The sequence below is a fragment of the Pleurodeles waltl genome, chromosome 10, assembly GCF_031143425.1.
Source record: "Pleurodeles waltl isolate 20211129_DDA chromosome 10, aPleWal1.hap1.20221129, whole genome shotgun sequence".
NCBI classification, from domain to species: domain Eukaryota; kingdom Metazoa; phylum Chordata; class Amphibia; order Caudata; family Salamandridae; genus Pleurodeles; species Pleurodeles waltl.
In genome coordinates, this window is record NC_090449.1 from 248,873,990 (window position 1) to 248,899,897 (window position 25,908).

A 25,908-nucleotide genomic window follows, 5' to 3' on the forward strand; every position below is an offset into this window, starting at 1 on the left:
CCTGCAATCTTCAGAGACTCCCCTAGCCAACTAAAGTCTGCCCTTTATTCTGTTCTAAAAAAGGGAATGACTCCCTCCCTTCTTGAGGTCACTATAAGACCATTGTAGTTTTTAGATGGGCCGCTGCAATACTGAGCTTTTTGGAGATCAGTTTTCTTATGGTATTTGTTCTGCACCTATCTTTTTTCAGAGACCCTCTGTCTACAATTGAGCATGAGGTGAGCTCTTGAAAATTGTGCCACCCTGAATGGGTTATATTAATGTGGATCTGGGGCCTATATTATGTCAAAGATGCAATTCCTATTGCAAGGGGAATCACTCAAATCATAATGCAATTCCTCTGAACTTCATAAGTCCTGCCGATAAAGCAAGGCAAAGAACTGCACAAGTCACTACCCTGAACTTTTTAGTTCTATCTATGAATCCGAATGAAGGGGGTAAATTATTTTTATTTCCATAATCCCACATAATGAATGTGTTTGCAAGCTGTACAACACTTTCTCAGCATGGTCATCCCTGCATTTTCAGAAGGACCAGTGGTAAGTTATGGTACGTTCTTCTGTGGCTGAGATGCGAGGATAAGACAAGACTGGAAAGAAGGTGAAAAATGTAATCTTGTTGCCAATGTTAAGAAGCAGCAATGGTAAAATGTAGAGGTCTGCAACCCTAGGCATAGTATGCTTCTTCATAGCATTAGCTACATCGTGCAGATGATGCTTTACAGGTAATGGTAAATCATCAGGCAGTGAAACAGACTTCCAGGACTACTTACTAATTGGATACATTTTTGGTTCAGACTAGAGCCTTAATGCTTCTGGGAAACTAAACGTTCTTCTTTTTTGTGCGCACATTATAAAGTCTTACTTTAAATGGGGATTTACTTATTTGTGTTACTTAATACACAGACTCAGGATAATAGCACACTGTACATTTAACAACAAATAGACCATTGTTCTAGGAGGAGGTGCCTTTCACAACATAATACACTGAGTGTATGAAGGAGGGCTTCGGTGGAATGGGGAGGCACAGAAAGAGGGTGAGACAGTAAGTTTTGAAAACGGTTTTGCAGGGGCATTGTTTGCTAGGTTATTGATGAATCTCTATAGGAGGGCCACTTTAATTTATCAATAAAGCCCTGGGCATACAAAGATGAGGACGCTCATGCCAAAGCCCAATGTTATGGACAAGGTGAAGTACTGCTTGGTCAGAAAGGTAAGTATTCTCCGTCTGAAATGAGACCTCTTGTGCAACCAGAATTGGACAGAAGTCTGGGAAGGTATAGGCGACTGCAGCTTTGAAGAGCCCTGTAAGTCGTAAAGTTGATTGCAGCCTTCACTGGGGCTCGGTGAAGTGTCTTGGTTAATTAGATTGTGGGAAGCCATTGAGTAAGACATAAAAATGAAGATTGTGGCATAGTTGGTAGTGCATTTCAAAAACAGAGCATTTGTGGCTCCAAGCGAACAGACTTTGATTTTGCTGAACAGGTGGAGTTGATAGTTTGCAGATTTCACAATCTGTTTCATGTGTATGTGGTCGACCAGAAAATATAGTAATTTGGCTTGGGTGGAGATCAGTACCTGACTTAAAGCTCCAAAAGTCATGAGGAGCCACATTAGACTGTCTGGGCACTAGAAACGGACATTGCACCCTTCATGATTTGAGCATGTGGAATCTTCAGGACATATGGAACTAGATCCTTTCCAGTTCTGCCTTTTGTGTGACAGATATTTATGATATTTGATGTCTGTAAGCATAGTTGGCTGTCACTAGTGCTCTTATGTAGAGAAACATGTTCCCTCTAAGACTTCCATTCAGAATGGAAGATGAAAGTTTGAATGGATCCCTGAGGTACACCACACACATCATCCAGGCAGGTTCAGAGATGGCGTTCTCCAGCTTGCCCTGCTGTCTGTTGAGAAATGATGCAAGCCATTGAAAAAACCTTACAACAAAGGTCCATGCAGGAACTGAGCATCTAAGTACATTTCATATCAAAGCAGCAGAAAGATCCAGGATAGTGACATGGCAAAATAAGAATGAACCACCAACTATCTTAAGGATGATGGTTTCCATAGGACTACTGGTTGAAATTTAGTCAGGAGGTCTGTTTTTCAATGTGACTGCTGACCTATTATACTGCATATTTCACAAAGGCATGCCCCTCCATCATGGTAGATCCACATCTTTAAGGCCTTTATACAGTTTAAGAAATTATTTGCCTGGAGCAGTAACAGTAGGAAGACATCCCATAACTGATGAAAAAGCTTGAGTGTCAAAACCTACATTAATTAAACTTGAGACTCTTTGAAAAAAGACTGACTGACAGTCATCAGGTTGCGATTTGTGGCATACCAAGTGATGTGTCTCAAGTATGTAAGTAACATGATCAGTCTTCTGAAGTAAATGAAGAAGCTGGATAAGATGTGACCGGCATAGCAAGGTATTTTGGTTGTATCCAGACATTATATTAGTGAAGCCAGGATGGAAAAAAGGTGAACTTGTTACAGAGGAAATCTGAGCATCATGAAATGGAAGACCTCAAATATTTTACCATGTTATCCGGAGTTAGTAGGGGACTTGTGGTCCTATGACAAAATCTTGAAGTAGCTATATCGGTTTCTCATAAAGAATTTCAATTTGTTGCTGATTCATTTTAGATGGCTATGAGACAGCCATCAAACTATTTGCCAACATGCAATTCTGGGAATTTTCATTGGTAGGATAGAGAACTTTCCTTGCTTTAGCAGGATTTGCCTGTCACTAACCATTTTGAATGTATCAATTTGGAAAAATGGAGTGGCTAAAGATTGAAGAGGATATGTTATAATTTGGAGCACTGGGGAAGAGAGTGGGGGGAGAGGGAGCGATGTGAGGTAGATATGCTCAACTGTGGAGCCATCCTAATGCATTATCCTAGCTGCACTTTAAGTAAGTAGGATAAAAGTGGCAGACCCTTGTACTGAAGGGCAATGACTGATCTAATAAAACCAGGATCTAAAAACAGCTCAAACTCAATGGTGCCAACCACTACTACTCTCATACTGTTAGGCCTAAAATCAGTCTACATCGAGTGTGATAAATTATTGTTTTACCATATGTTGTAGGGTGTAGGTGGTTCCTTCCAAATACTTGGATAGAAAGTAAAGAAGAGAAATAGTTCATCAAAAAGGCATGATCCTAGATGGGCTGAGGCCAGCAGTAGGACAAATGTGGCAGCTTTCAACAAAGAGGAACTAGAATAAGTCCTCAAGAAGGCACTGGTGACCATAAAGAACGTCATCACTGATGACTAATATAACTTGGCAATCTAATGGCCACTGGGGAACCTAGCGACTGGCTTTTGGAGGTCAAAGTAGAGAACATAATTAGCTACATGGGGGAAAAGAAGGAAAAAATGGCTGTAGACTCAAGTATGAAAGAAAAAGGACAACAGACTTCAAGAATGACCTTGCTTTCCCAAAGTACATCAATCTTAGGTGGAAAAAAGTCAACACATTTGTTGAAACTCTTACAGGACGCCTTAAATTATGTATCTATGATCGAACAAGATGGTGGCTGCTATACTGGGGGCTCTACAGGTTTTGAGTCAATAAGCAGATATGACCTGTTTTATCACAACTTTATGAACGCACATTCTCCTGAACCATAGGGATTTTAACATTGGCATATAAGCATTTGTTTTAACAAGTTTTTTTAAATTAAGGGACACAGATTTGATCGCAGACACAAACGTTTTAACTGCACATTGAGGTTGGACAGCACGGAAGCGGGGGTCGGCGTTAGAAGGAATGGTGCTGTGCAGCAGGTAGTAGTTAAATCTAGACCAGTACAACTCTTCCACCAGTTAATAATATTAAATTGACATTTGGCTAAAAACAAGGGCATGTCAGGAGTAGGAGGGGTTGTATTATTAGATTCTTAATACCTCAGATCATAGTATATAGAATATGGTCCTTGTAGTACTTGTAGTCAGCCTTACAAGAAAATGACTCAGACATCATGTAAGTTAAATGATGAATGAGTGTTTAGAAATAACTATTGAGGTGGAAATATTACATTATTTTATATTGGCCCAGGCAGTAAGATCAGCTGAGAGATTTAGGTGAAAAATACACAACAATATATTTACTGGAAATATTCTGGGAAATGGATAATTTCACCAAGGTAGTCTGAAGGGAGGAGGAGACCATTGGTACAATAGCTCTGGTGGTTAAGCAGAATTTCAAAGATAATTCTAATCCACCCTTTTAGTCTAATTTCCATTTTCTATAACTAAACATATTGCCTTACTCATCACTTCATTTCATCAAAAAGGTATATTTGGAGGAGGTCACTTTGGTTTAACTTTATATAAGCACTGAATTTCAAATTATTACACTTGCTTTTTTTTCTGACCATAACTGTTTAACTTTCAAATTATTTCTGCCTCTTTAGGCAAAAATTATAATAATATCTGCCATAAACAATGAGACAAACTTAGGTGAATGTCAAGCTATCTTACACATATGTGGTCCAAAGTGGTGTTTGTTGAGAAGACTAGAAACACAAACAGATAGCCATAAAGTGCACAGACTCTATACTAGCCAACTATTTCAGCACCAATGCCTCTTTTTTACTGTCTAGCTACATTCCCTTCTTCTGCAACGTACACTTATTCTAGAAAAACAATTATGATAGGAAATGGCCTGAAGTACATAGCATAACGTCCCACATTCCACATTCTGTGTTTAGTTTAGGTTTGTTCAGTACACATTTTATGTCAATCATGATTTTCATGCATGTCAAAAATATAGAAATATGAGATTATAAGGATCCATTTTTCTAAAATTAAGTTTAATGTTTCCTGTTCGTTAAGATCTGAAAGACCAAACAGTGCTCATTTTTCAGAGAAGCATTTTTGTCTACTTCTTTCTTATTTTGAAGTGCCAATCGAATTTGGTGAGATCCTCCTGAGCCTACATTCACTCTAGTTTTCCTTATTAGCGCTTTCTCAGAAGGTTATTTCAGGATGGGCATGTCATCATTAGAATAATAGTTTACAAGAATATTGTAGCAGGCCATCACAGATGTGGTTGGCCACGTACTGTGACGGGCTTAGCATTGACTGCATTATAGTGGACTTTGAATACTGATATACTACTGGTTAGCTGCAGGCCTGAGCAGGTGGTGAGATGGCAAGAAAGTAGGCATTAGTTACCAGATAAAAATCTGCAGCCAAGCATTGCTATGCAGGTTTGTGGACCATGAATTAAACCTTATGAGACAGGAGATTTTTATAGTAACATCACTTTCACTAAACAGTGATCCTAAGAACATTATTTTGATACAATGATTTGCACACTCTATAGAGAATAATGAGAATAAGAAATCTGTGAGAAATAAAACAAGATTGAAGACTGTTAAAACCATTTAGTCATTTGGATTTGGTCAATAATAAATGTACATTTGAAACGTCATTAATTTAAAAGACAAAGACAAGAGAAAGTAAACTATACAGCATACCAATATTGTGTTTCAGAAGACCTTGTTTCTCATCCAGGACGTAGTGGATTTCTTCCTTAAGATCAATAATAGAAGCAAACTCCTTAACAGGAATGGATTGTGATGCACCCAATCTGACAGCATAATTCCAAAATAAATTTGAGTCAATGAGGTAAAGATTCAAGGTCTTGTTGGTCCTGCATCTAAGACCAGTTATGTTATTAATATAGATGCTACTATTAAGTTCCACAAATTTCTTCTCCTCAATGTGAGGAACAGACATCGCTTTCTGAGACTTCCCATGGGAAGAGAACACTAAATCTAAACTCTGCAGGCCATTCTGCTTTGATATTGAAGAATTAATCAAGCCCCTGTGAACTGTCCTGCAGCAAGCAGTATAATGGTTGAAGGGACTATAGAAGCTCAGAAAATTAGTGCATTCAATTGTACTTGTAATGACTTGCATAAAAGCCTGTTCCCTGAGGTAAGAGTCCAATGCTGCTTCTATTTCAAAAAAGTTGCACTGTGGCACATTGACCGCACTTGGTTTGACTCCTACTGTCTGGTTGATACACAGTTCACAGACGTTGTGAGTTCTTGAGATGGAATGCCAGTGGGGAAACAACACAGTATTGCAGCATGAATACTTCTGTTTTTCTCTCATCAGTGGTACTGAATCTGGTACAAAAGGGTCCAGAGTAGGAGGATCCGTGTGTCTCAGGTGCTGAAGGATGCGGTCAGATACTTCACTATTATTACAGTTGTTGTACTTCAGTGCTACCTCTGTGATCTATATACACATGGAAAAAATAATGATAAAATGAATATAAACTGATTTAAACTACATATAAAATGTACAGAAAAAAGCTGGACTACATATACAATGTACAAAAAAAACAGGACTGCACTCAATTAGTGTTTTATGCGGAAAATGTTGCATTTCAAATAGCAGATTTTACATTGACCATATCCCTCACCAAGAACTGTGCCCATTCCTTTAGAAGTAAAATTGTGGCCATTGATCTAGAAGTAAATTGAAATTTTAATTCTATAAAAGTCAACATAGTTCCAATAACAATACCCATTGTCCTCAACAACCAATTCATATCAGCCATAAATGGTCCTCCCCAGAAGGTTCAACATTTATTCTATGCAGTCAGAAGCAACATTATCATCAATCTGATTATTGGTGGATCTCACCCAGGTTGAGACCACGCCTCAGAGCCCTCAAACTTTACTTATCCATGAGATGTTTACTTCACCCCCGGGTGCATTCAAACTACAATACAACATTCTCAAATACTATTCAGTGGCGTTGAGTGTATTCATTGCAAAATTACTAAAACATCCAAATTCAGATCGCAATCTAGCTCTATTTTTATGCCATCTGCTGAACAAAGACAACACAGTATGAACAGATTCAACTCTTGAGAAAGGTTCACAGACACACTCACGAAATCAGCATTGTTTGGATCTATATTTTACAGTAACTAAAATTAAGGCAAAATGTAAACCAGCACAAAACGAAAAATAACCGACTAAGGTATAAAAACTAAATCTTGCATCCATCAAGGGCTACTATACGATAAACAGATCAGTAGAGTAGTATATTTTTGTACATTTAGGTCAGTATCACAATGCATCCAGCCTTCTCAGAAACTTCGATCATCACACTAGGTAAACTACTTCATGTTAACAATTCTAAAAAAAATAAATAAAAATAAAATAAAAATTATTTCTCATTTGTGACTTTCAATGACATTACTTTATACAACTCTTCGATCGATCCCAAAAAGCTGGAGTTTTATTGTAAGTTCTCAGCTTATCCCAATGCTATTGGCCACTCCTCAACAAGCCAAGTCATGGAAGACTCTTTAAAAATAGACCCAAATTTTATGAGGAGAGGCTGATGTCTTGAAAGTAGTTTATCCATAATACACTAACGACTCTTGGTCCACACGTCCTGTCCAACCAACCAACTCTTTCCCGCTCTCTCTCTGTCCACCTTTTCCACGAGCCGAGTTGAGTTGCCAGGAGGCATCTAGGTTCCAAGAACACATCATATATTCCTACAGAATATAAGACATCCCCTTTCCTTACAATATAAAACACAAATTTATAATAGCAAAGGTAAAATTTAACATCCAGCAACTGCTCTATTACCAAAGTACCCCCCCACTAATACATTGACAAAATTAATTACACTACATTGATGCAAAAACTAGTTCATTTATAAGTTTCACTTTAACCTACTAATAGCAAACCTAGTATTTTAATGACTTGGTTCGTTCCTTCAAACGCATGCTAGGTTCCTTTTTTTCACTCTTATCATCCAATTGCTTACCACTCAACCTGCTCCCAACATCTCTGGTATTCCCTGCCATTCTCCTCATACAGCCTGCTATCTAACTGTACACCTGGTCTCTTCTCACATTCCACCAATTCCCATCTGATAACTTTAAATTGTTTTCTTGCACCGCTATCACTCCTTTAGGTTCCGACAACTTAGACTGTCATTTTCTAACACATGTTCCCTGTTTACTCTGCTGTTGTGCCTAAATTCATATAGTTTCTGATATTCTAATACCCTTTCATTAATTTTGTTTTCCTTTACAAAATGATCTCCCTCTTTACACATCTATGCTGGCACTGCCATAGCACATGGCACTCTCTCTCTCAAAAGCAAGAATTGCGTTTCTCCCGTCACACTATGTGGAGTTGTTCTGTAACTCCACAACATGTCTCTGACTTGATACCTCCAAGAGATATTGTTGAAAATAGCTAATTGAATACTTTCACCTAAAACTCGGTTAAAGTGTTCAATCATTCCATTTCCCCTTGGATGATACACCAGTATCTTGCAATGTTTTATTCCTCATTGCTTGAGAAATGTCTCAAATTCAAATGACAAACTGTGGACCACTCTCAGTCAAAAAACACCTCAGGACAACACTCTTTTCTAAAAATATCCTCAAAGAATGTTATCACATTACTCCCTTTTGCTTCTTTAACAAAAGCTATTTCTGGCCATTTCGAATAATAGTCTATTGTGACAATAGCGAATCTGTCCGCCAAACCAAAACATTCAAATGGACCACAAATATCTATGGCTACTCTTGCCCATGCTTTGCTGGGTAATACCAAGGATTTTCTGGTTGATTCTCGCAGTACATGTGACTGATCACTACACATATATGCAACACAATCTATTACACCTTCATGCAATAGATTTAACAACCTTTCCCTTAGACTCATTGGTACAATCAATTTGTCACCTATTCTCAGCACACCCTTGTCAACAGACAATTCCACCCAAACATTTTTTTAAACTTCCAGCTCAGCATCCAAATCCCACTTCGTAATTTCTGGTAATGCCTTTATTAATTTTCCTAACAAAGGATCCAATTGTATTGCACTTATCCACTCATCCTCCTTTATGGCTCCACACATATCAGACACTTCTGCAACCAACCAATTGTCTTCTTCAACAACATCCTCCTCATCTAAAGGAAGTCTAGACATGCAATTCGCATTTATATTCTTTATCCTAGGCACATATTTCATTATAAAAGAATATTCCTGAAGTCTAAACTACCATTTGGCTATTCTGGGTGTAGCATTGCCAGCCCCATTGGTAGTGAAATATCTATCAACGGTTTATGATCTGTACGAAGCTCAAATTCACTTCCCCAAACAAATATCCAAAAATGTTGCACCCCCCACCAACTTGCCAACACTTCCTTTTCAATTGTGGAGTACATTTTGTTCAGCTTCCTTCAATGTTTGTGAAACAAAAGCAACAACTCTTCCTTGCCTTCATGGTGCTGCAATAGTGCTGTACCCAACCCATAATTGCTTGCTTCCACAACCAAAATGGTTTTATCCTCTGGGTCAAATGGTTCAGCGTTATTGCCTTTACCATAGCACTTTTAACTGAACTAAATGCCTCTTGACAATTCTCAGACCAATCCAATTTGTTACCCTTTTTCGTTAACTCCCTTACGACATGCACCTTGTCTGCAAAATGATCTACACATTTAGTATAATATTTTGCTAAGCCTAGAAACGATCTCAACTGTTCCTTATTTTGTGGAGAGGAGCATTTTCTAATGCATGCATTAACTTTAACTTCGGTCTTACTCCCTCCTGGCCCTAAATACTCAACTTCTTTTACACAAAAATTACATTTACCTTTACTGATAGTAAGTCCTGTTTTCTCCATTTTCCTGAATACTTCATTTATCACTTCATCATGTCTTTGTTTGTTTTCTCCCCCAAATTAAAACACCATCTTGGAAAACTAGTGTATTACTAATGTCGCCCAACACTTTTTGCATCATTCTTTGGAATAACACAGCTGCTAATCCGAAAGGCATTCTTAGAAACTGGAACGCACCTTCAGTTGTGATGAAAGATGTTAAAAGACGGGAGTTTTTATGCGAGACAATTTTAGTGATAGGCATTCCACAGATCCAATGTGGTAAAACATGTTCATCCTCTAAAGCTGGCAAGCATTTCATTTATCCGTGGTAAAGAGTGACTAAGATACTTCCATTCGGATCTCTCAAATCAATGCACATCTGAATTTTCGCATCCGGTTTCTTTGCTATTACTACTGGAATTAATCAATCAGATGCTTCTATAGGTTCAATAACCCCTTCCTTACATAAACCTTGTAGTTCTTCCTTCACTTTTCTCTTCAATGCCAAAGGCACATTATGTACCTTGTGAACCTTAGGTATTGCATTTTCCTTTAAAAGAATACATTGTTCAGAACCCCTACGACAGCCTAATTTCCCACTGAAAAGTTCAGGAAATCTGGTGACCCACTCATCTTCACTCCCCGAATCCATCAATAAAACTTGTTTCGGATGATTTGGGTTTAACACAATCCCTAACGCACTCTGTTCTTTCCAACCAAGTAGTGATCTCCCTTGTTGCACAACATATATAGTTCCACATGCTTTTCTATTTTTGAATTCAATGTCTGCTTTATATCCTAATATTGGAAGTTTACCACCACAATACCATTCCAGCTCCACATTTGTTTGAATAAGTGTATTGTCCAGTAAATTCTCCCACACTTGCTTGCTTATCAACGTGAAAGGTGAGCATGAGTCAGCCCACATTTGTACTTGTCTTCCATTTACGTCAATGACACACTTCAGTGTTTTGTACTCATCACCTTCCACTTTGTGTTGGGCGCACACCAGTGTCTCTTCTCCTTCAACCAGTAAAACTTCCAATTCATCCTCTTCACTGGTATTTACATCTCCAGCCTTACCTTTGGTATCATCATTTTCCACTCTATTCACAGAGTTCCTATGTTCTCAGTTGACATCCTACAGACTCTTGCAAAATGCCCTACCGTTCCATATTTAAAACATTTACTGGTCACAGCAGAGCAATTCTTTGCTCCAGCTAAATGTCTATTACTACCACATCTGAAACATTATTTCTTTTTCCCACCAGCTCCTCTCAGTTCTGGTTTTCTTTTATGTTCATCTCTATATTTGTTTGTACTTCTTCTAACAACTTTCACCTTGTTCACAAATTCATGTTCCTTATTTTCCATTTCCATGCTATTCAATTCTTTGACATAATGGGATGTATTTTCCACATGCCTGGCTACCTATATGGTCTTATCCAAGGTGGGATTTCTCACATTTAACAATTTTTCCTGTATTTTTGTATCTCTGACTCGGTTTATCAACTGATCATGAATAATTTCATCATTCAGATCTTTAAAATTACATGTCATGGCCAAACGTCTTAACACAGAAATTTATTGATCTATTGTTTCACCTTGCTTCTGTGTACATGAAAAACATTTATGTCTCTCCACTACAATATTGATTTGTTTCCATAGTGTTTCTCTAAAGCTTTTATGGCACTTCAATCCTTCATCCGCATCTTGATCAGAATTTCCTCCCGCTTCCCTTATATTATGTGTTGGTAAGGTTTTCAAAACTTTTGTGCCTTCCACACCAAGGCAATGTTTTAGTATGGCTAATTTCCTTTCTTCCACTTACATTTCTCAACCAATGGCATCCAAATAGGTTGTAAAAGCATCCTTCCAATCTTCCCATACCATACATGGCTCTCCTGGATCTTGTAACTGGAGGAGGTGGTATCATTTGTGATGCCATTTCTTATAAATAATATAATGTTCCTGGGTATAGGAAATTATATGGGTACTGTACTGTATTTTGGATGAGCACAAAAATGTGATACATGTTTATCAATTTCCCTTAAAAATCCTACTTTTTACTTTTTTATTTTTACAATAATAATCCTTTGTCAAAACAAAATGCTACTGTTGCGTATCTGCAACTTTTTCTTCCTATTCGCTTTTAGTTAAATAGCTGTGCGCACCTGGCGATGACTCTGTGCTCTTTTATTCCCTTAAAACCGCATTAACGTGTCCAGTTGCCTGTTGCTAGGAAACAATGATGCTTCAGAATTTGTGAACGTCACAACGCACGTGTGTTTCCCTCAGCTTCCGAATCAACGAGCGTGCGGCAGACATTGAAATGCCAAATCCGATGTAAGTAAAAACTTATATTTCTCACTGATACTTACAGCGTTCAATCCACTGTAAATACACTGCGTTCGCAACACACTTTGATCTGAACGAGAGGTCAGTGCACTTCCTCAGCTCGTTATTTCACAGTTCCCGGTTCTTTCATAGTAAAGAAAATTGCTCCCACTCGTCGCCACTTTTATAAAGAGATGCTGATGTCTTGAAAGTAGTTTATTCGTAATACACTAACGACCCCTCTCTCTCTCTTTCTCTGTCCACCTCCTCCGCAAGCCGAGTCGAGTTGCCAGGAGACATCTAGGTTCCAAGGACACATCATACATTCCTACAGAATATAACACTGAACAATAAAATCTGATTGTTTTCAGTGTGCAACTATCTTGTGAAACATTGCAGTGTGTGAAAGTGTGCCCTATTTTTGCCACACTTCTACAGAATGTATGAAGTAGTGAAAAATAGGCTGTGTATTTTTATTGGGGAAGAACAAATACAACTGAGATTTTTTCTTACGGTGAAGGTCGTTTGTATTCTAAGGAACTTGCAACGGAATCTGGAGTTAGAGAAATAAAAGCAGCAAAACATCAGAGGAAGAGGAAGAGGGTCACAGTTTTGTTCCAGTTTGGCCTTTGGAGCTGTGTGTCATTTTAGACAATTGGCTGAAGTAGCAAACTAGTAGACCGCTTTTTAGGAAAAGAAAGAAAATCAATAGGTTGGAGAAAAATATGGATAGTGGAAGATCTCCGTGCACATCATGGATGAACAACTGATGGTAGACGAAGCAGTCGAGTGTGTTCATCAGAGGGGAGAGAGGAATGTGGAGCAGTCTTAGAAAACGTTTGTATTGGGGTGAGAAACACATCCGTATTGCATGAGTGCAGGATAACATCATGCATGAACATTCTTTCTGTGGTGGGCTATTTTTTTTTCTAGTGGGGTGTTTACATTATGAGAACATGCAATTTGATTTTTGAGGATTTAAGGAACAATTTGTTTTATGTGTATTGAGTGGACTGCAAAATGATACAGAAGATTTAACTTATATATTTTATTAGCTTTCAACAAAGTTTTTCGCTGGAAACACAGGAACAAATAAGATATATTATTTTTTTACTACATGTAAATTATTTGAGTGGCTAGTCATACGTTAGTCTTATAATCAGAATAGAATTTGTTTTCTCTTAAGAGTTAGCAGTTTCATACTTTTTTATGTAAAATCAGCCCCCTTTTTCCATCCAGTCAGCACTCTATGTGCGATTTATTCTCTGCCATTTCTGAAGTTTTTGTTTTTCTGACATATTTATGAGTTCACTTGTATAATGATCTCTTGGCAGACTCTAAAGGGTAAGACTGCTTCATAATTGAAGAACTTAAGGCTATTCTCATTGTTGAATGAGGGCTCCTTAACTAATTTGTCCGAAGGAAATAAAAACTTGACGACTCTGTAGCAACCACAATTACATCCTCGAAAGTTTACCACGTACGGATATGTAGTATATTTGGATACTTCAGGCCTGAACTTTTTATTGTCCCATAGCCAACACTGTGAGTGTACCATTCATAGGTTTTAGTGACCGAAAAACTGTAGGTTTCATTCCCTGAACATTTATAATAAAAACTTGTTTTTGATTATGTATGCCCTAAAGACATTTTGGGTACTTTAACCTCCTCGAAGTGAGGTGGGCTACTTACTTGTACACACATTGCTTCATCTGCTGAAATTTGTTCGGCTTATTCTGCATCCAAGGCTCCGTCTTCTCTTAGTCATAAATACTGCCCAGCATATTAGCTGGCGGTTGTTTAATCTTTTTTTGCATTCTTGCCAACTCTGCAATCCATTTCTATTTGACTGGCCACACATAAAGCACTCTGACCTGTTGTACAAGGACGAAAGTTCAGAAAGTGACTCTGCCTTTCATTTTCTCCTCCTGATTACTTCCTTTTATCGCTTATAATTTGGGCTTCTAGTAGCTGTGATGACGGTCATGTAGGGAGGCTTCAATCCTGGGGATGACCTCCTCACATCTGGTTTATTCAAATTCCACATTAGTCTTTGCTCAGTCTTCCTTATTAGAACACTGGACGCGTTTCACTTCATTCTGTAATTATTTAGTAAAGTCAAAACACCTCTAATATCCCCTCAGTGACAGCATTCCTCATCTCATCTCAAACCCTCGGGCACCCCCTTTTCTTTAACAAACTTTAAGGCTACTGTTTCCTTTCCAGATTTAAAGTAACCTAGTATACCAATCACATTCTCTTGCCTAGAGGGATTGAGTCAGTTGAGATCCCTTCAATAACATGGAAATTCCTTGGGAAATTCCCCACTCACACTTCTCCGAACTGCTTATCCTCAAGGCGGACAGCTGATCTTTTCATTTCCCTTTGTGATTTGATGGGGCAGGTTCTTCCTCAATGTCAGCAGAAATTTTACACACTCTGGCCCTCATTCTAACTCTAGCGGGCGGCGGTTGCCGCCCGCCAGGCGGGAAGCGCCATTTGGCCGCCACGCGGGCAAAATACAGCTTCCCGCATTCTGACATGCCCGCTGGGCCGGCGGGCGCTAAGCAAGTTAGTGCCCGCCGGCCCAGCGGGAATGAGGGCCGCAACACAGGAGCCGGCTCCGAATGGAGCCGGCGGTGTTTCGGCGGTGCGACAGGTGCAGTTGCACCCGTCGCGCTTTTCACTGTCTGCTAAGCAGTCAGTGAAAAGCAGCCCTGGGCCCTGTTAGGGGACCCCTGCACTGCCCATGGCAGTGGCATGGGCAGTGCAGGGGCCCCAGGACACCCGTTCCCGCCAGCCTCTTCCTGGCGGTGAAAACTGCCAGAAACAGGCTGGCGGGAAGGGGGTCAGAATCCCCAAGGCAGCGCTGCTTGCAGCGCTGCCCTGGCGGATTCGCCCAGCCGGGGTTAAACCGGCGGGAAACCGCCGGCCCCGGTTTTCTGACCGCGGCTTTACTGCCACGGTCAGAATGGGCTAGGAAGCACCGCCAGCCTGTTGGCGGTGCTTCCGTCATTCGCGGCCCGTCGGAATGACCCCCTATATCTTTTAGGTGGCCTTTTGATGCATTCTCATAAGTATATTTTCAGGGGTGTTTTTCTCTTTCTTTACTCTCCTTCTACCTTCCTCTTTTCCTGTTTCAGCAATTCCAGGCACCTATTAACCCTCTTTAACCAAAGTAGAACACAGTGGCAGAGAGTCCGCTTTTAGACAGTCAAACATAAATCTTTTCCCATATTTTGAGGTGTCATGTGCTTTGTAAAGCTGTGGGAACCCTCCAAAATTCCAACTAAGTTTTCTAAGCTAGAACACTCTGTAGCATAAATGACAACGTTCGGTCATAATTATGAGGTGCAGGTTACTTAGCACCAAAAAATGGTTAAGCCCCCAGATTGAGAAGATTACTATCCTAAAACACATGACTCTTCGGATTCATCAATCTGTACCCTCCACCATTCTTTAAGTAGATCACCTCAGGCAAAGTCTCCAAGTCTCTTATACTTTTTGAGGGGGGCACAGACAACATATGTGGCACTATCTTTTTCGGGCTGCACAGTTATTTCCTGATGTTGGCCACAGCACCTGCATCAAACACCCCCTTGTTCCTTTTCAGACTCCCTTGTAATCTCTTTGGCAAGTGCAGCCACTATGAAAAGAGATGTTAGGTGCAGAACATGCATTCTCAGAGCCTGTGGCGCGAACCGATACAATGTCCACACAGGTCCAAAAACCTCCTATCCCTACCGCAGTTCCTATTATGTGAGCCTTATGATCTGCATGAGTTTGCTTCAAAATTTCATGTTTCAAAGGTGGCAAGAGCGTAGCAATCATTTTTCTCTCAACTATAACATGAAAGTACTGTTTAGTGAATGGTTTGTCATTGGTTCAGATTCTGGGGGACCTCAGAAAAATAAAAGCTGTTTAGTAGGTATCAAGGTGCTTCGGTGCACATAAGAGCAGATTTGGCAAGTAAAAGCAAAGAGCAGAAAAACGTGAAAAAAACTGTGGTCTTTAAGAAAAACCATCTGGTCAAAAAAAAAAAACAGAATTCATTAAATTATTGTCTAAAACTAGCTCTTGCAAAGCCCATCCCTCTATGCAGTCACAGTGAAATAAGCCCATTTATACCCAGAAAGTAATAATGGACATGCCCCCTAAAGTTGCCTTTCTAACAAACATGGCAGAAAAATAGAAGTCCATACATAACCCCATAATTTTTACTTTTGTGCCACTCCGCCCTTATCAACGCTAGGGACACTTAGCAATAGGATATGTAGTACCAGGGCATTCAACTCCCTGATCCGTAGGAGGTTCAAAGTCACCACACATACAAAACTGGCAAGCCAACGCTAATCGCACGGTCCCAGTCTGTGCCGAGATGGGCTGTATCTACCCCAGCCTCTTCCCTAACTGCACTTCACTACTCCACAACCCTACCTGGATAGCCGAGTATCCTTAGCCCATCACCTCACCCCATTCGATGTTGCCTGAACTTTCTTACTGTTTGCATCTATATGCACTTAAGATCTTTTTGCCACCCTTATTGTGTCACCAGGATTGGGTGGGGTGTCTGTGCTGTTATCCCACGGAATGCTGGCACCATCAGAAGAGGAGCGCGAGGCGGCTGGAAAGGTAAGTTTAAATTTTTTTTTTTTTTTATTACTAATATTTATTTTTCTATTATTATTTATTGACTCCCACCCGCCCCTCCCTTCGAGATTTGTGGCGGCTGTACCTGCTCTATGGGTAACGGAAGATTGAAAATATTACTATCAATTCTGTAACTGTTCTGAAGGTTAGAAGAGTCATGTGTGTGTGTCTGTTTGTGCACATGCCTACATGCGTGTGTGCATGAGTGTGTTTTCCTACTTCAGCTCCAGGTTTACATGAGGTAATGTTGTTATGCTGCTGTGCCTTTGCCATGTTTGTAAATCCTTTTCACTGTACAAAAACAATTGGTTATGTCAGTGCTTGTTCAAACTCTAGCATTTGACTGTACTTTAGCTGTACCTTTTTTCTCTTTCACCTTATTAAGTTATCATTTCACACCATAAGCTACTTTTCAGTGCATCTCTATAACTTAGCTCCTAATCATCTATTTACCAAGGCTTGACTTTTACTACCTCAGTTTGCAGATTCACATTCATTATTATCTGAACTCGAGTAACATTTTTGGTTTAGCTCCCCACATAAAAGCACATTGGTATTCTCAGCTGCAAACTCTGGTCACAATAAACTACCACCTCTTCCTTTAACTTTCACCTTTGGCCAATAGATGTGAAGAGCTGAGCAGTTCAAAGTATGAAAAACTGTACGGGTGAGTCAATAAAGTATGGCGGCTCACCGCATACCACAAGACCACTATCTTAGAGCCCATACACACACTCACAATTCATTTCTGAAAATTGCGTAATTAGTTACACTTAACTTCAAAGAGTGCCCCTCTGGCTTCCTTCAACCACTCGCCAGGCTATGCGTCATTCTTGCAAACATTAAGTGTCTATAAGACCAGGACTGCCAGTGTAAGTTAAACGGAATGGGAAGACAGAGGAATGAAGTAAGTTTAAAAGTCTGAGATCCAAAGTTCAACTTTGGTGAAACCAATACAGCTTCCCACCCATTTTCCTTTTATTTTACCTTTTTAAAGACAGGCAAATGAAGTTCAACATGTACACTTTATTATCGGTGTCATGTGATCCAAGAAGTTACAGGTTTCGTAGGTTAATGATGTAGTGTGACACCCACCAGGAGGTCTATCAGGTCCACTCCTTCCAACAGTAGAAAGCTATCACCCAAACCTCAAGCACCACAATGCCCTTGATTTTACATTACCTCAGAACCCACCCCAGGCCCAGTCCGAATTTGTCTCCTTCTTAATGAGTGAAAAAAGGTGTGCACTGAGATCATTTGTGGCTGCCTGTCACTCCCCCCACCCCTCACCTCCAGCCCAAAAAGCTATATTTACCTATTCTTCAGCCTTATTATCAGTACAGACCACACCCCTCTTTGCCCTCTATCCTTACTATCACTTACACCTCCCACCTACTTGCAACAGCTACTTGCTGCAGGTCAACATCTTTCACCAATCCCTAACCAAATGCAAAATAACGTTTGATGCCCTCCTCCACTGTAAACAAAAATAAAAATAAAATAGGTATGAGGCTTGGCTGCTTCTGCAGCTTAAGTCTCATGTTATTTACACAGGTGGAAATACCACCATATAAACTTGGGTCCGATGTTCCAACACCCTAGACAACCAGGTGTGGGGACACCGGCACACTGAGAATTAGGCGGTATGCGAATTCATACAGTAGTTCCACACCACCTTACTCATGATCGGGGCCTATGTCTGTAAAACGTGTTCAAGAGAAGGGTTGTTGCATACAATAGCTATCATTCCTATACCAGTATTGTAGTTGGATATTTAGTAAACACCTAAACTCTGGTAATAGAGTTAATTATACAAACTTATAGAAAAGCACAACAAGACTGCTTCCGCAATGTGCAATTTAACACCTTAGTTTTTCAGTGCAAGAAGTAAAACTTAGGTAAGTCTGCCAACAAAATATGTTATAACTTGTTTTTTATATAGAGCTAAACGTCTGTCTTTTATGTGTCCTCTTAGGATTGATGGCTTCCTGTGTATCTCTAGAAGAGCTCTATCTAATATATGTGTGTTTTGCAATGGCCATAGTGTCATGAAGACTTATGACTTGAGAATTGTCCTAATTGCAAGAAGTGTGTAGCAACTTGGGTGTTTCACTGCTTGCCTGTTCCATTGTTGTGGTCAGTGCCCCCCTGTCCCAGTGTTGTGGTCAGTGCATTCCTGCCCCATTGTTGAGGTCTTCCTGTACCATTGTCAACATGACCTTTTTCCGTTTTGACTGGTTAACACCTCTCTTTTCCAATGTCGGTGACTGCCCTTCTCGTTGTCTCTGCACCAATGTCCTCTTATCGGTGTACTGATGATTTTCTATGTGGGCCAGAGTCGGTGTCTAGCGGCTCCTCCCCACATCCCATGGCCTCTCCCAGTAATTGGAGTGCAGTTGTTGATATTGTTGACTTTTTCCGATATCACTGTCTTTGTGACCCAGTATGGTTGTCTGTGTCTCTCTGTCCCAGGACTGGTGTCCCCCATTCCACTTTTTTCTATCCAACTTGCTGTCTATTGTAGTGTATTGATGATGCCTCTGTGACCCAGAGTCAGTGTCTCCCTGTCCCACCATTGTTTTTTCCCTAGCCTAGGGCTGGAGTATTTTCCTTTCATTTCCGGTGCTGCCTTGTTGTTCCAATATCAATGTCTTCTTGTACCACCGTTGGTTTCTCCTTGTCAAACTTTTGGTCTCTCTTTTCTAGTGTTGTTGCGGCAGTGTAGAATATTTCCCAACAATTTTTCAAGGTGCAAGTACAACATGCAAAATACTCCTTAAAAAGTGAGGATCGAAGAATTAGGCCCTTTACAGCTAGTGCAACGTTAGATTTCTGGTGTGAGACCATTCAGATCCAAAGTAGGGAATTGTACGAATAGCGGCAGAATGAGAAAGTCTGAAAACTATTACACAAAACTAAAGAAAAAAAAAAAAACTTACGTCATCCAGGAGGGGGTGATGTTCCAATAATGGATTAAAAGGTAAAAATAAAATCAGGGCCGGTCCTTTCTGCAGTTCATTATTTAGAAGAAGACTTTTTCCTCCATGAGGTCGCAGCCATTGCAAGATAATTTCCCTGTTTTCAAGGGCCCAAGAGCAAACATTTGGAGCAGTAAAATTCATCACTTGAAGTGGGAACACCTTGAACATTAAAAAAAAACACACATGTAATGCATTACAATAGTGAACTTATTATTTATTAATTAATTTGTTTTATAATAATTGGAAATAATGAAATACAGTATATAGACATGTAGGAAAAAGAAAGGATTACTGTGAGCTCGTATCGTGATATCAAGTTCTTTACATGAATGCAAACAATATTGATCTAAACCAGTGCCCCTCAAACATTTGAGAACCACGACTCAATTTTTAGAACACAAACTTTCACGACCCACCTAGCTTTAATGGACATGAGGCAGCATGTTTTTAATGTAACTAAAGCATTGTGTGCTAGCGCACTGTCATTTACAAACAGCACTTTTTTCATTACAAAGGCCAATAAATTTGCCCAGACATACCCTTGCACAAATCATTTGTGGAAATCAGGTTTATGTGAATGTCTATCATTTCTAGTGTTTTTTGATTCTATTATAATCTTTGTTCTTATCACACCAAAAACACGTGCTTCATTTTTGCTTTCTTAATGGCTGAATTTATATAGTTCATTGACAGGTATTTACATTTTTTGTGTGTTGGAAAAAATGACATGCTACAGCCTTTTCTTTGGCACTTCCTGTAAACCCATCAAGATTGTCAGATAATCCACTTTGCATTTCTTTCCCTGACTGAAAAGTGAGGAGTTTGTAACACCAATTCCCATGTTAAAAACCGCAATGTGTCAGAAGACATAGCCTGATATTTGACCTCTGACTCAAATGTGACAAGAGAAATGCAGAATTTAAAGGTATCTTTATTACTTGAAATTTCCGGACCCAACAAAAATCGTCTCAGGACCCACTAGTGGGCCACGACCCATATTTTGGGAAACTCCGATCTAAACCTTTTTTGTGCTCACCTTTGGTTAGATTTAGAAGCAAAAACATATTACAACGACAGGATGGATAGTTCTGTGTGTGTTCATTATGTGATATTTTATTGTTTTTAGTGGATCCAAGAAACCCTTGGTTGCTTCTACCAGAATGAAAGGATAAATGCTTCCTAGGTGTGCTATATATACCATACATTCCCTGGGTCTGCTATTTGGCTATGACGAGAGGCTTTGCTGGGGACTGCTGGTTCTTTGAACCGTTTTCCTACTTTCTCCAGCCCACATCTCCAGCATGTGCCAGGGCTTTTGCAGTTGAGTTAGGGAGAAAGCTTGGTACATCAAGGAGAGATGCTAATGGGTTTTCTATGTGGTAATGGGATCCTTTCTCCCCTTTCCTTACACCCCCATTTCCAGCTATGACTTTGATAATGAATTACAAACTGGGCAACATCTGTACTACTGGTGTGTGTTGGGAGTACCATGGAAAGATACTCTATGCTGAGTACGAACTGTTAGGATTCATCTGCCTTCGTCCTGCACCCTAGTAGCGCACAAGGGGCATGGGTACTGAATTTACAGCTGAAATATTGTTGGTAGTACATCACCACACTATCCTCGACAGCTCATCGTCACCGTATATTGAAACATCATAGCTTCAGTTTCCACATTATATCGGGGGTCCGGTGTAGGCGAAGGTATATTTTATGATGCACTAACCTTTGAGGGGTGAGGTAGTGCAATGATTAAACCAGACTACCTGCCTGCCACTCAAGAAAACTCATCAGTGCATTACTTTGAATGACCCATTAACGCATCCTCACGTTCTACCTAATTAACTTTGCAGTAAAAAGTGTATATTACTAAGAACCGATAAATCAGCCAGAAAGGGTAAAACTGAGGATAGGTACAAGAGATGCAAACAAAATTGTGAAGATTTACGGTAATCACCAGCGGAAAAGGACCAGCAGAAGAGAGAATGATATTCAGAAAATAGGGCAAAACTCTATGGAAACGCATGATATGACTAGTGAATTTTAATTGGGTGAAGGGCTTACTCTATTTTGCTGGAATGATTCCGTTAGACCATTCAATGTTTATTACACAAAGCAGATGCAATTTGCTGAGAAATAATATTTGCTGTACAAATAAAACTTGTTAGTGGAAAAAAGAAATCTGTGAGTCATGGGCAGTTTTAGTGTACCGCACGCCAGGGAATAATAGGCATTGGGCAGACAAGTCCACCATCTGGGCGAGCCATTTTCCGAGTTAAAAACCCCTGCATTACTTTTTCTTTGTTCAAAGCTCCTAACTAAAGGCAATCAATCAATGTTATGTTTTGGAACTCAACAAAAGGTCCACATAAAGAATACAACAATACATCCTTATTTTCAATACATCAACATAAAAGCATTCGAAAGAGAGACATTTAAAAGGAAAATACATATAACTACGAAACATGAATTATTTCACCCATTCAAAACTGAAATACAAAAATCCATAGGCAATACCATCAGAGGACCTACATCTGTGTGAGTGACAACTCTAGAGCATAACTCCATCACAGTAAATGTACAAAACCTTAGTAAGTACTAATATGTAATATCAATACTATATATAATGCAAAAAACTAAATGGTGCAAATATGCAAAACCTTAAATTTACGCAGTAATGTTCAATGCTCGAAACAACACAACATACAATACACACGATTAAAAAGTGCAAATGAGCAGATGAAGTGCTGAAGAGATAAATAAATGCAAGAATAAAATATGCAGTTCTGCCCACTCAGAAATAAAGTGAAATAACAGCATTATAGTTTTCGTGCATACAACGTTAACACGTAGCATACAAAATACTAATACAACTTATAACTGCATAATAACATTTATGGTCCTCTGCAAATCAAGTAAGGTACATGCGAAAATTAAAACACATTTAAAAAACATTTGAAAAATGTAAACATTTTGTGCAAACCATTTTTCAGTGGGGGTTGGGGGGCAAATAAACACTTACGAGTCTCAACAAATCTACCGAAGTTATAATATATTTCAAAAAGATCTCCCTCAAAAAGTGGCGACGTGCAAACTGAAGGGATGGACATGCAAAGATCACATGATTTAAATCTTGAACATGGTTCAGGCAAAGATAACAAAACCACTTATCCTTCGGTATTCCTTTCCACGTTCCTGTGATTTCTCATAAAGAAAGCAAATTTATTGTTAATAACAGAATAATTCTCAGTACACTATGTGGAAGATTCCATAGGAGACAGAGTTGTTTTTATGTATTTTTTTACTTTATTTTTACAGATGGTACTTTCTATTATAATCTCATTCCTTGCCTGCTGCAGACAAAGCTAAATATCCCTTTTCCTACTCACTATGTACAAAGCTTTATTTAGCACGTTTTTTGGAATGGAAAATCCACCAGTCTGAGAGATCTCAAACATTTCCAGAGCTTTTATATAATTAGAAAAAAGCGCACTTCTTCCTTTCAAGCTATGGAAAATTTCAAGCTTTAATGCAGCTCGGAGATAGAACCCATTTCACTACCCAGAAAACGGTTCCCCCAACTCAGGACAGCTGCATTGCAAGCACAATTGTGGAAGACAACCCAAATTCAAGCGCAGAGCAGCTGGAGAAGCCAAAGAATTCAAATTACAAACTTGGGGCCATATGCGTCCATCACTTCACAGGTGTAACTCAGTCTAGGCCGCACTGTTGTCTTATAAACAGAAAGGACATGCACAAAGCCTTTACACGCAGCACTTATACAATCTGTAAATAACAGAGGCCTGGGACAGTGCTTTATTTCGCAATGATTTAGGTGATCTTTGTTTAAGCAGTTACTAGGAAAGATACTTCAGAGGTAAGAATAGAACTGGACCACTTCCAACACCCTTCCTAGGGACCAATTACATTTTTGTCTAATTCTACACCCCTTTGTTCTAAAAATCATAACTTCACTCTTAGATATATATATATTTTTAAAGTGGTCTTCCGCATATTTCTCCAGCGCACAAAGACGTCTTTGTAGGGCCAAATGGATCCAACAAAATAGCATTTAGGTGAAGAAGACAACCAATATTCATTAAGCCAAATTTGGGTGGATCCCCTTGCTCTGACCAAATGTACAAGGCAAGTTGTGAGTATAAAGCAAAAAAAAGCAGCGGCACAAGCAGACACCCCTGCTTTAAGCCATTGTGCATCATCACTTTACTTGACAAACCCTGGTTCCCTACCATCAAAACCTGAGTCCAACTGGAAGAGAGCAATGCAATTACTAGCCTAAAAAAATGAGCAAGAATCCCTGGTGCTGACAGTTTTCTCTGACCGCCCCTCGGTCAACTTGGTTGAATGCTGTAGAGAAACTGATAAAAAGCAGAGTAAGTGGGCATGCCCCTAACCAAAATATACTTTTTAATTCAGGTTTGAAGGACCTTACTGTTGTCAAGAGTACCACATTTCTTACAAAAACCAGCCTTCTCAGCGGGAATTAGGTTATTTCCAAACGCCCAATACTGAAGATGAAGTAATATTTTTTTGGCAAATAATTTCCCAGTAGCGTCCAGGAGGGCCATTTGTCTATAACTGGCAGGAAAGGCTTTCAGTCTTTTTTTTATATAAGGGTACAATAATACTTGCCTTGCAGAAAGATGGAATATCACCAGACAGATAACAATAGGGGAATAGTGGATATAAAAATACAGCCCATAAGAAAACTTCCTGTTTAATACGTGGTATCAGAAGTTAATTCAAGCCATAGCACCTGAAGTTCTTACACCCTTAATGAATTCCTCAATTTCCTTCCAGGATGGCGGGCCATATAATTTGATCAAATCAACTTCAACACTAGGCACAAACTGGCCACTGCTGCTTAAATTACAGGTACATAACTGTGAAATGTACTATGTCCACTCAACGTTCGATATTAGGCTAGTCTCTGCTATAACTCTAGAATCTCAGTATTGGGAATTTAAGCCCAATATTTACGAGAATTGAATGAAGTGGCAGCTTCCCTCAAATTAATCAATTTCCTGTTCTCCTCCTTCATTCTACCACCTTCATTCTTGTTCTTTTATACTTAAGACGATTGATGTCCCTCTGCCTCATAAGCGTAGAAAATGTTAATTGCTTCCTAACATGGGAGTTCATCTCATGATTGACCTTTTTCAGGGCCCAAGAGAATCTAATAGGTGATTTGGATCTTTTACCTCTATCTACTCCCAAAAGTTAGAAAAATGTCAGCTGCTTTTCAATCCAGGAGATCGGGTCCTCTAAAGATTACTCAGGAGGACCCAAAGCTTGGTATTTAAATACTATGGACCAAATTCTTTATGTTATTACATGACTAAAAGGTGCGCTCATTAGATTCATTATAGACTGGGTTATCTTTCCTAGAATTCCAGGAATCAAGAGCCTTAAGCTCTAAAACAATGGACACTAAGAGAATACCATGGTAACTTCAAGCAGTCCCCAAAACTGCCAATTGTGAACAAACTATGAACATTTGATGGGACACTACCATATAGTCAATTGAAGATTGATCATGAGGGGGAAAAAAAAAGTATAAGAAGCAGGAGAGTCTTCAGGAAATCTACCTTTTAAGAAAAAAAATTCATATAATCTCTGATTTTGCGGAAAAAATAAGCCCTGCCTATCTGATCTAGCTTTTTCAGCTAAAACTGCCTCAGAGACACAACACACCTCATCCAATTTGTTGTTACGAATGGTCATGGAAGCAGAATTTGATACTTCAGCACTAAACTCCTCTACAATAAATGGAATCAACCAGGATATCCTGAGATTTACAGGGTGGGTTGGGAGAGGTGGTATAAACGTTTGCAAGCAAAAAAAAAAAAAAAAGAGATGACAAAACCTCCATTCACATTAAACAATGCTAGCCTTAAGCTAAGGAAAAGATTTGAGGGGTAAACAAATACCTTTGTATTCTAGTTGATATTGCAAAGTAAAATAGCAATTCTTCCACTGGTATGGAATTTTACAGAAGGTTTTGCTACACAAGAGTAAACAAATTATCATACTTAAAGTCAAAACAGACCCAAGTTTTTTGCAAGCAAATAATTAATAGCTTAATGAGCTACAAAGTTCAGTTTCAAATTATATTGACCTAGGCCTGCCATGTTCCAGGAAACTAGTTTACCCAAAGGGTTACCTCCGCAACACCCAAAGATATACAGTGTATTTAGCTTCATTCAGTATAACAGCTATCCAGCTCGAATTTGATAA

At 39.3% G+C, this 25,908-nt stretch overlaps 1 protein-coding gene across 1 annotated transcript in view; it reads right to left on the bottom strand.

Moving 5' to 3' along the window:
• Positions 1–25,908, bottom strand: part of TXNDC11 (thioredoxin domain containing 11) — a 353,597-nt gene that overhangs the window by 92,282 nt on the left and 235,407 nt on the right. Inside the window, exons 7-8 of the mRNA XM_069210328.1 lie at positions 19,609–19,809; positions 5,503–6,271 (exon numbers count right to left, since the gene is read on the bottom strand). Of these exons, the coding sequence (XP_069066429.1) occupies positions 5,503–6,271; positions 19,609–19,809 (970 nt within the window). The remainder of the gene's footprint in view (positions 1–5,502; positions 6,272–19,608; positions 19,810–25,908) is intronic.